Source organism: Malania oleifera, chromosome 2 (assembly GCF_029873635.1).
Source record: "Malania oleifera isolate guangnan ecotype guangnan chromosome 2, ASM2987363v1, whole genome shotgun sequence".
Classification (NCBI taxonomy): Eukaryota; Viridiplantae; Streptophyta; class Magnoliopsida; order Santalales; family Ximeniaceae; genus Malania; species Malania oleifera.
The window spans coordinates 112,697,580-112,710,065 of NC_080418.1; the positions used below are offsets into that span (position 1 = coordinate 112,697,580).

Genomic DNA, 12,486 nt, shown 5'->3' on the forward strand with positions numbered 1-12,486 from the left:
AACATAACACTCACACACTAACAACGCTAAATGACTAAAACAGCTTTCATTGAAGGATGGAATTTTGGATGAGGCAATTGCAAGCAAAGAAAGTAGTTGAATGATGCACGAAAAACAGGAAAGAAGGTTATTATTTTCAAACTAGACATGGAAAAAGATTTCAACAACATTAGTTAGACTCACCTTGAAATGGATATGGCTAAAATTGGGTTCGGTTTAAATGGAGAGGTTGGATGCTCAGGTGTATATCAGCGAGACTACAATCTCACTTTTTATCCTAAGTAACAGGTCTCCTCAGAGAGTTTGGAGTGCAAAGAGAGCTGAGGAAGGGGGGATCCTCTATTCCCTTATCTCTTCCTTTTGGTAATGGGACTAAACAGTCTTCTTGATACTGCAATGGAGAGAAAATTTTATTAAGGACATCAGACTATCAGAGTTAATCATGACTACTGCTACATCTCTCATCTCCAATTCATAGAATATATAATAAGCTTCTCTACTCCTGATTAAGCATCAAGAGAACTCTTACATGCTTCTAATTAAGTTCTTCAAGACTAAAAATTAACTTCTCCAAAAGCTATTCAGTTAGTAACAATGTTCAGTAAGATCTCTTAAATTCTTGTCTTGAGATTTTGAGATGTTTAGAGGACCATTTCCCTATTATTTATCTCAGCATTCCTTTTGGTGCAAGTCCTGGGTCCCTAGCTACTTGGCAACCAACCATATAAAAGTTTAGAAGCAGGCTTGCAACATGGAAGGTGAACAAGTCGTCCATCAGGCAGATTAACCCTAATCAAATCAGCAATGGCCAACCTTTTTCACTAGTAAATGTCAATCTTTGAAGTACCTATTGGGGTTGTGAATGAACCTTAAAAAATACAGAGGCACTTCCACTGGGGAGAATCAGATCAAGAATAAAGCCTCAATGGGAGAGCTCGAACACAGTGACAAAAGCAAAGCATAATGGAGACTTGGGTAGTATTAAAGACAGACATGCTGCCCTCTCGACCAAGTGGTGGTGAATATTCTTCAAAGAGAAAGAAGCAATATAGAGAATTTTCTCTGCTGAAATACAATATCAATGCTAATTCAAGGCTACCTGATGAACAGAATTGGAAGAATCCCTCAAAAATATAGAAATCTATCATTTTGGCTGAAAAGTCAGACAAGAATTTCAGGAGGGTGATTGATGAAAGTTTCTGCCCCATTGTTGGTGATGGCTCTATTCTCATTTTCTAGGAAGATAAATAGATTGGGGAAAGGCCCTTTAATTCCCAATTGCCTGCATTGCTTGTATCAGAAATATAATATCTGTTAATTTGTACATTAATAAATTACTAATTTAAACAGAAAATAAAAGGAAAATGGATGTGGCTGTTCTGTGAGTTGCAGAACAAGTCCTGTCCGAAAGGCATATCGCCTCCCTACATGTGGATGATAGCAGCAAAATTCCCTCTAAGATAAAACCAAGGTTGGCAAGCTGCAGTGAGTGAACAGCATGGTCCATTTGCCCAAAATAACATATAAAACAATGTTTTAAAAGGCAAAGTGCGCAACTGATGTATTATGTCTTTCTATTTAAAATTCAAATTTTAAACTTAAATTATGGTGGAAAGAAATTTTAAAACTTCTCACACACCTTTGAAAGTCTTAAAATTTCATAAATATCAAGAATAAAAGATAAATATATAAATAGAAAATAATACTTGTGAGCAATATAATAGACATAGGTGTCTTTTGGCTTGGACCCATACTTAATGTTAACTGTTTATCTAATCTAGTTTCAACAAGTCACACAAAACGCAACACTGGAGATGTGCGGTGTTCATGGATTAGCACCGTGTAGGCCATTCACTAATCTTGATTCACATCAGAGTCTCTAGGGAATGTGCAATCCCAAGATCAAGGCCTCATGACTACTCTCACTTAGATGAATCCTCCAAGTGCATGTGTAATTGTAGACTGTAGTAGAATTCACAGTGGGCTCAATCAGGTAAATAACCCTTCCTAGGTACCACACTTGCAGCACTATCATCATAGGGATCGGCACAAAACTATTTTATAGTGTTTTACAAGGGTCATGCTTTACAAGTTTTTTCAACCCATTGAACCCTTCATGGCATCTCCAATTTATGGATGTTGGGTTTCACTTGTTGGCGACCCCCTGCGGGTTAAACCATCCCCCTTGATGAATTGAAATGCCCCTCTTAGGCAAACCTTTAGTAAGATTGCTAATTTTTTCTTAAATCATACAAAATTAACTGATGTAACATATCTTTTAAACATTCTGTCAGTGGATATATATCTTAATTGCAAATATCTTGACATCTTCTTTTTAGCATATACTTGCCTCATCAGGTCTCTCACAACTCTTAAATCAGTCAGTCACAGTATTTATACATTACAGGCTTAGTCACAAGAGGTGCATCTAAAATTAGAGTTTTCTACCATTCAACTTGAGTGCAAATAATGTTTAATGGTAGTATTTCTGATTCTATTGTAGTTCTAGAAATAAGTGTCTGTTTTTCAGATGCTCGAGATAAGTTGCACCTCCTAACTAAGTAGATAACAGTGATGGATTAACATATAGACTATCAATTATCCAACCAGCATCACTATAACCAAATATCATGTTAGGGAAACATATATAATGAAGTGCATAATCTAATGTTCCTTCTAGATATTTAAGAATTCTCACAAAGCAACCCCATGATCACCACTAGGACTTTGAGTATATTTACTAAGCCTCCATACTTCATAAGCTATATCCAGCCAAGTTATATTAGTAATGTGCATAAAGAGCCTATAATCTAAGAATATTTAAGATGATTTACAGCATTTTTCTAAGTTCTTCCTTAGATGCATATTTGAATCATAAGAAGTTGATACAGGTTTAAATCAAAATAATTAAATTTCTTCATCGTTTTACGTAGTGTATCTAATTGAGTTAGTAAGAGTATATGTTGGGTTCTAATTAATTCCATTGCTCAAGTACAAGAGCTTCTTCTAAGTCTTTCATAACACAAACTAAATTTTCACATTTAAAGCAACTTGTAAGTTAGTTCTAAAAATCAAAATACCATCTAATATTAACAAATTATTACATGTTCTCCAATAACATTTTTTAAATATAAGCACTTATCATGTTCATTAATACTAAAAACCATATTTTGGTACAATTTTATTGGATTTCTTGAGCCTTAATAAGAAGGGTAGCTTGCACCCAATGCATCAATAAATGCAAATAAGGTTAACAAAAAACCAGCAAAACTATCTAAATAGGGTGAAAACTACAGCACATACTCCCTCTCTATTTTCACCTTATGTAGGAAGGAGATCATCTATGTCATATCAAATTTTATTTTCGAAAGCGTCAATAAATTCAATGGTCATCCTATATTTCTATATAGATATCATGTGCATGGAGCCTAAAGTACTAATGAAGATGAGCATGATAATTTCAATGCAACATTGCATGAAGAATTGCATATTAATTTTCAAAAAAAAAAAACAGTGAATTAGTAAGAATAATGAATTATAAGTTTATAAACCTCTTTAACTTCGTAGAGGACTAGCTTATTAATATCTTTACCATTTTAAGTCTGAGACGCACATGATAACACTAATGTAGTATTTGGGAGCATGCAGTTCAAGCCTTGGATTTGGATTTGTATGGATTTAGATGACACTCAATATAATTTTATATAACATTTTATCCAAATCCACACAAATCCAAAACCAAGGCCTAAAATCCAAGTTCACAAGTGCAAGGTTAATGTTTTTTCTTGTAATTGGTATAGTAGATCTTAAACTTTGCTACAAAATTACAAAGACGAATAAAGAGTCAATATTTAAGGGATACATAAGATTTCATAGGTAAATGGCATTGTGCCTAACGTTCTTCAAAAGCACATGTTTTGCACTTAATCAACCAGAAGAGAAAGTAAATGAACTCAAAATGATTTACAACTCTCGATACATTAGCAATTAGATTTGGTAATGAAATGGACATGCATAGAAGTTGCACTTGGTATAAATTTTAAATGCATGAAGAACAATTAATAACTTACCATTCATTTCTCTCAAACTACCCAGCAAGTGCATCAAATCCACCAAGGGAAACAATATCAACTCCGCCTGTGATGCGCTTAATGTCCTTTTTTTTCACACACAGCCGGTCCAAAGCCCGGGTAAAGGAGGAGGGTTGCGTTAGGTAGCTGATAGCCAGCGTAAAATTTGTCAGATCACAATGATATGAATCCTTACTGAATATTTGCTAGGGCATCCCTTACGAGCGACGTGTTGCACTTGTACCACCTGAGTGTAGCGAAAAGTGGACAAGGGTAAGCTAGGTCGTTGCCCCGAAGCGATGCACCGTGTCGGCGCCTGGGTACGATATCAAATATGCGAGGGTTCCTACATCATTCTAGACGTGGGCAGGTAAAGATGTTAGTTCAAGAAACTAGGATTAGATTAGCAACTTGGAATATAGGGACACTTACAGGGTAAAAGCATGGAAATTGTGGACACAATGATCAGAAGAAGAATTAATATAATTTGCCTTCAAGAAACTAAGTAGGTGGGGGAGAAAGCTAAAGAAATTGATAAATCAAGATTTAAACTTTGGTACACTGGAAAAAAAAAACATAAGATTGGAGTAGGAATTATTATAGACAAAAACTTAAAAGATAACATTGTTGATGTAAATAGAGTAGGGGATAGAATTATAAAAATCAGGATGGTATTAGGACAAGAGATAATAAATATCATTAGTATTTATGCTCCTCAAGTCGACTTAACAAAAAATCTTAAGAGACAATTTTGGGAAGATATGGATAGTATTATACAAGGCATACCAAGAAGATATGGATAGTATTATACAAGGCATACCAGGGACTGAGAAAATATTTATAGGAGGAGATCTGAACAGACACGTTGGAAGGGATAATAAAAATTATGAGAGGGTACATAGAGGATATGGATATGGAGACAAAAATGAGTCTGGGGAGATGATCTTAGACTTTGCTATGTCATATGATTTTAGTATAATGAATACTTGCTTTAAGAAGAGAGAAGAACACTTAATAACCTTTAAAAGTGGACAAAATAGAAGTCAAATAGATTTTTTTTAACTAGGAGGGTAGATTGTTTATCATGCAAGGATTGTAAAGTTATTTTAGGTAAAAGCCTAATCACACAACATAGTCTTAGTGTTAGATATATGCATTAAAAAATAGAAGAAAAATGATAAAATAAACCAGTGTAAGAGAACTAGGTGGTGGAACCTAAAAGGAGAAAATATAATAAAATTTAAAGATGAAATGATCAAAGATGGGGATTGGACTATAGAGGATGGGATAGATACAAATATTCTTTGGAGTAGATTAGCTAGCTCTATTAAAAAGATAGCAAAAGAGATTTTAGGTGAATCAAGGGGAAGATTCTCGAATAGTAAAGAAAGTTGGTGGTGGGATAAAGATGTACAAAAGGTCATAAAGACAGAAAGAATTTGGTATAAAATGTGGCAAAAATGTAGAAATAGGGTTAACTTTGAAAAGTATAAGGAGACAAGAAAAGATGCAAAAAAAAAAGGGGCATTAGTGAAGCTAAATACAAATCATTTAATAGTTTGTATGATAGACTAGATACAAAGGAAGTAGAAAGAGATATATTTAAAATTGCTAAAGCTAGAGAAAGGAAGAGTAAGGACTTAAGAAATGTAAAATGTATAAAAAGTAAGAATGATATTGTCTTGGTTAAGGATGAAGACATTAAAGAAAGACAGCGAAGTTACTTTAGTAAGTTGTTTAATGAAAACCAAATAGAAGACTTAAACTTAGAATTGTCAAATGAGGAAAAGACTAAAAATATGAGATTTATTCGCAAAATTAGAGTTAACGAAGTTAAGTTTGCACTAAAAAAGATGAAAAATGGGAAAGCTATGAGACCAGATAACATCCCAATTGAAGTTTGGAAATGCTTAGGTGATAACGGAATTCTATGGTTAACTAATTTATTTAATACAATTATAAAAACTAAGAAAATGCTAGATGAATTGAGGAAAAGGACTTTAATACCTATATACAAAAATAAAAAAGATATTCAAAATTGTAATAACTATTGTGGAATTAAACTTATGAGTCATACGATGAAACTTTGGGAAAGGTTAGTTGAACAAAGATTAAGGTTATAAACGAAAGTCTCAGAAAATCAATTTGATTTTATTCCTGGGAGATCTACCACAAAAGCTATACATCTTTTAAGAAGATTAATGGAAAAGTTTAGGGAAAAGAAGAGGGACTTGCATACTATCCTTGAGAAAGCATATGATACCTAGGGAAGTTCTATGGTGGGTTTTAGAAAAAAATGGTGTATGTAGCAAGTATATTGATGTCATTAAGGATATGTACGATGGACTAATGACTAGTGTGAGGACTATAGATGGAGAAATTAGAGAATTTCCAATCACCATATGTGTACATCAAGGATCTGCTTTGAGTCTTTAACTTTTTGCTTTAGTGATGGACCAATTGACTAAGAGTATTCAAAAGGAGGTTCCATGGTGTATGTTGTTTGCAGATGATATTGTATTAATTGAAGAAACTAGGGACGAAGTAGAGGCTGAGTTAGAAGTATGGAGAGAAGCTTTGGAATCTAGAGGCTTTAGGAAAAGTAGAAATAAGACAGAATATATGAAATGTAATTTTAGCAATGATAGGAGAAATATTGGAGACAAAGTTAAACTTGATGCTAAAAAGATAAATAGCGCTTTTAGATTTTGATACCATGGATCTATTATGCAAGTTGAAAGAGAAATTGAAGATGATGTAATGCATAGAGTTAAAGCAGGTTGGGTAAAATGGAGAAGTGCTTCAAGTGTGCTCTGTGATCATAGAATACCCTTAAAATTGAAAGGAAAGTTTTATAGGACGGCTATAAGACCAACTATGCTATATGGATCGGAATGTTGGGCGATGAGGAAACATAATATTCAAAAAGTAAAAATTACCGAGATGAGAATGCTTAGATGGATGAGTGGTATAACATTGAAAGATAAATTAAGGAATGAACATATTCGAGGTAAGTTAGGTGTAGCCCCTATAGAAGATAAGATAAGGGAATGACGACTCAAATGGTATGGACACTTGCAACGTAGGCCACATAGTGCACTAGTGAGGAAGAGTGAGTTAAATACTGTGGGAGACAGTAAAAGGAGTAGGGGTAGACCTAAAATAACTTGGGAAGAGATAGGGAGTAAGGATTTAATATCCCTGAATTTGTCAAAAAGAAATGGTCCATAATTGCATAAATTGGCGGAAAAGGATTCATATAGCTGACCTCACCTAGTGGGACTTAAGGCTTGGTTTTGTTGTTGTCATTGTATTTATTACATGCTCCAAAAGCCTATTGAAACTCGAGCTCTTATCCTCACAACCCCTTTTTTATCGTCTTTTTAAGTATTTCAATGTACTACCAACTTTCTATTATCCATATTTGTAAACACTAATAAGTTAGGCCATTTAAATTCTTAAAGTTAGATCTAATTAGTTATAATCATAAAATAGTTACTGTAGTAAATAACAAAGCAACATATATAGTAACGTTGCAAAATTGAGTCAACCAATCACTTATCCTTTTTTTCTAATATTAAATCAACATTTCATTTGTCAAAATATGAAAGAATTACCTTGGGACCAAATTTAAAATCTGGCATGAGGACAAGCTCAACTGCTCAAGCCAACGTTTCAAACTATAGTATTATTTAATTGCTAATTCACTTTTCTTTTTGGGCTTCCACCACCATTTCCCAATCAGCATGAACTGTGCACTCTCAATTTGATCCCCAATTTGTTGATATTTTTCTCTAAAAGAGTTGGATCCCCAATCTCAAAGCAGAGGTAGAAACTGATAATTTCTATAAATAGTCTACCCTACTATAAGCTGGTATTTTCCCAATTCCAGCCTCCACCATTGCTTTCCTGAGGTCAGCAGCATGGCCCCATCTATCTGCTCCAGCAAAAAGATTTGACAGTGCAACATATCTTCCACAATGCCGTGGCTGCAATTCAAGCAGCCTTCTCCCCAACTCATTTCCCAATTCAACAGCTCCATGAACCTTACAAGCACCCAAAAGAGCCCCCAAAACAGAGGCGTCAGGCTCAAAAGGCATCTTCCTTACAAGCTCGATTGCTTCCTTCAAAAGCCCAGCTCTGCCTAAAAGGTCAACTACACACCCATAGTGCTCCATTTTTGGAATAATCCCAAAGTCAGTGATCATTGATTGAATTAATTCTAAACCTGACTCCACTAACTTTGCACGAGCACATGCAGTAAGAGCAGCAACAAAAGAAACCTCATTTGGGTATAACCCTTCCATCTTCATCTTTTGAAACATGGCTAAGGCCTGATTTTCTCTACCATTAGAAGCCAGAGACAAAATCATAGCATTCCAAGCACACACCTCTTTAAGCACCAATTTGTTAAAAACATGCATAGCAGTTCCCAAACACCCCATTTTTCCATAAAGAGCTATCAGTGCTGTGCCCATAAAAACGGTCAGTTCAATTTCATTCTTGATAATATACGCATGTATTTGCTTTCCTATATACAAATCTCCTCTTGTATCCATATTAGCACATGAAGACAGAACACTCACAAATGTAGCCTCATTCGGTTTTACTAAACAACTCACTACATCCTGATGTGACATCATCTTTTCAAAAAACATGATAGCCTCGCCAAAGTACCCATTACTCCCAAATCCATTGATAACAGTTGTCCAAGAAAATACATCTCGCTCAGGCATGCGTTCAAAGAGTAGGACAGCCAATTTCATATCACCATTCCTGCCAAGTGCATCAAGCATAGCATTGCAGGCAACAATGCACGGCTGAGAAATTTCTTCAAACATATGACGGGCATCAAAAAGATTACCAAGCTGGCCGTATAAGTTGACAAATGAGGTCTGTATAAAGGGATCGAGCGACAAACCACGCTTGACGACTTGGGTGTGAAGTGATATTCCAGTGAGAGAAGCCACAGCGACTGAGGAAGAGGCAGCTTTGATAAGGGAAGGGAAGGTATAGTTGTTGGGTGGGGCTTGGTGGGCAAGCATGTGAGTGAAGAGAAGGATGGTCTTGTGAGCATCTCCAAGGTTGAGATGGGCTCTGATCAAAGCATTGTAGAGAAGGGTGTTCATCCATTTTAAGTTGGAAGAACCGTTTGATTTGGGCAGGAGATGACCGTTGGTGATTAGGAGAGAAAGGACTTGTTTTGTTTGGTGGGGGTGTTTGGTGAAGCGCTGGAGCAGCTGCAGTAAGAACTGGGGTGAGTGTGGCATGCCAACCCTGTCGGGTCATGTGCCTGGAAGAACACATTTATTTGAGATGGTTAACTGCAGTTCAGGACTTCTGCATCCTTTTATCGTCAATTGTCCCATTGCGTGCTTTTTTATATATTTATATATTTTTTAATTATAAAAATGTAATTAAGAGTTAAAAAATATTTAAATTTATTTAAAAGAACAGTTAAATTATAAAGACATTTTAGTATAGTTACGGATTATAAGAGGGGGTATTTAGGCAAAGACTTGAAATTTAAACTGTTTCTTATTTTTAAGAGGTTGGGTTTTTTCATTTTTATATTTATAACCTTAATTATTAATTTCTTTTGAAAAATATAAAAAAAATTATAAAGTGATAAATTTGACATTTTTTAAAAATAAAATCAAAGTGAATCCTCTTTATAATATTAAATATTACTAGCAGTGCCCCGATGCACATGCTTAGCAGCTTTTGAGAGGTTTTTGTGTATATAATATCAATTCATAAATTTCAAATTCTCAATTTTACAAATGAAAAGTTATCATGTGAAATTGCATATTAATAAATGAATTTTGTGACTAAAAGATAAATTGAATAATATTCATGTGTTCTAAAATATTTATATATAAATTATCATTTAAAACCCATGTATTTACAATTATACGGTAAGAGGTAATAGTCAAAAGTTGTTTAATATTTTCATACGAAACCATTCATAAAATTTCAATAATTGGTTTCAATAGTCATATAACATAGATGTGAATATCTTTCAATCTTGTTTCTAATTGTCTCCCACCAATTTTTACAATATGTTTGTTAAAAATACATAAAAAAAAAATTAATGTTAATATGTAAATATAAATTTGTATTATCGTAATATAGTGTAATTATTTTAAAGAAAAGAGTACCTTATAATTATATTGTGTAGTTTATCAAATATTTTTCTCTTTCACTCTTACTTGTGAGTTAAAGAACTCTGGCATAAAAAGTCATAGTGTAGATTATTGATAATATAATAAAGGAATCGATGTGTCATAGAGTCAATTATTGACAATTTAATAAATGTAGTTAGGCAAAACAAAATGCAATAGCATACCCCTACCATTGATATCTCCATTTTTATGTCTTCTTCGATTTTTATTGTACTCTTGTTAGCGTAACTTCTTAAAATAATTAAAATATAAAAATATAATATGATTGATTGTGTGTATTATACCTCTTGCATAACTTATCAAAAGTTGTAATTTGTTGAGATAACAAAAATCCTTTAACCATTACCCAAAGTTGTATTTTATTTGCTTTAACACAAGTACTTCATCCAAAAGTATAATTTTGAAATTGTTTTACATCATATAATAGTAAACGTAAGTAAGATCATATATGATTTTTTTTCAAAGCTATTATGAAAGTAATTTCACAATTTTTTCTAACATGTTTTGTTTTCAGTATTTGTCGAGCTATGGTTAGATTTTAACCAAACATCTATCTTGCAATGAAAGTCCACATAGACCTGTTACAAATTGAATTTTCAAACATAAGAACGACAAAGTGTTGACTTTTTTAGTCTTATCCTATTTTGATAATGACAAAACATAGCATCTCAATTTGTATGTTAAGTATATGAACAAGTTTATCTTTCAAAAAACACAAATGACAGATGCAAAATGGAAGCCAAGATGCACTTATACGCTCATATATCTTGGCACATTCCATGGAAACCAAAGAGCAAAGCTTGAAGACCTGCATATTTTTCAGTTGTAATGTTTATAGGTTTCAATTGTGTATGCATATCATTTGATTCAAATTGAAGCTCTACACTGACCATAGACTGACATTAGGATCTCCAACCTTTCATGAAAAACATTTTATTTAAAATGTTTAACTTACACAAAAGGTTTGAAATGATTTTGAAATCAAATCACTGGTCAAAACTCATACTAATGCATAAGATATCAAAATGAGTTTTAAAGGCACTTTCATATACAAGATATCTTATGGTCTTTTGAAAAATCATTAGGACAAGTTTTAATCACCATTAGACCTAATATATTTCATATACACTTGTCCTAGCATGGTTAACTCATTAGAAGGCTAATTAGTATGAAAAACAGGGGATTTGTCAACTAATGCAGTGCTTTCATCGACTAAAGAATCCAGCAGCCTTATTGAGAAACTGCCTAGGTGAATCATTGATGAATGGGCATGACTTGTCGATATTTGAGTCGTCGATGAAAATCTCTAGTAGCCAAATGTGATTTTCAGCCCAAGTGACTGGTCGACGAAAAAGGGTGATTCGTTGACAACTGCAAATCACTCGTCGGCGATTGGAAGCCATTCATCGACGATTAACAGCGGACAAACTGACGCAAACAGCTCCAAATGGTCATAAAATTTGAAATATAATAAAATTATATTTCCCAACGGCTATATTTGGGTTTTTCCTATAAATACCTTGCCAATTAACTTGGAGAAGGTTAGAGAAATATATTACAAGCATATTTGATTACTCTTTGATTCTTACTCATATTTTATACTCATTTTGAGCATCAAATTCAAACTTCTCCTTCTTTCATTTTGAAAACTCTTTTGGAGAAAATATTATGAGTTATCCTTGAAAGACTTGAGCATATATTCACTCATATGTATTGCTTGAAAACCTTCTTGCATTTGATATTTCAAAGGTCAATCTTGAGAAAATTATTTTTCATCTTGAGAAAATCATTTTTCATACTCTCATCTACTTGCAAAAATATTTTTAAGAGAATGCCCTACTCTACCAAGCTTCATATTTAAAATCTTTTGAGAGTGCATTTAGAATTATTTTTCATTGTACAAATCAGCTTTTAAGGAAGCATTTCTTGTACGCAAATTTATTTTTTCAAATCATTTGTATTTGCAGTTCAGGTTGTGAACTGTACCAAGTGAGGGTATATCACTTGGAGAGGTATCTCTGTCTAAAAGGAGGGATTATGGTTGTGAACCGTACCGAGTGAGGGGATATTACTCAGAGAGGTAGCTCCGCCTATAAGGAGTGGTGTAATGGGTAGCTCCGCCTATAAGGAGTGGTGTAATGGGTGGTTTCGCCCAAGTGAAGGAGTGTGTGTAAGGTGGTTCCACCTTGTTTGAAGGAGTGGATAGTGGAAATCCTTAAGTGGTTTGCTTG

At 33.8% G+C, this 12,486-nt stretch overlaps 1 protein-coding gene across 1 annotated transcript; it reads right to left on the reverse strand.

Annotated features, from left to right (window-relative positions):
* Positions 1-7,611: 7,611 nt before the first annotated feature.
* Positions 7,612-9,386, reverse strand: LOC131148722 (putative pentatricopeptide repeat-containing protein At1g10330). The gene has a single exon (XM_058098614.1). The coding sequence runs from the start codon at positions 9,338-9,340 to the stop codon at positions 7,916-7,918; it is 1,425 nt and encodes a 474-aa protein (XP_057954597.1). The 5' UTR covers positions 9,341-9,386; the 3' UTR covers positions 7,612-7,915.
* Between the last annotated feature and the right edge of the window lie 3,100 nt (positions 9,387-12,486).

Excerpts from the sequence above, each read along its gene's own strand:
- LOC131148722 (XM_058098614.1), bottom strand. The coding sequence starts at position 9,340 with ATGCCACACTCACCCCAGTTCTTACTGCAGCTGCTCCAGCGCTTCACC.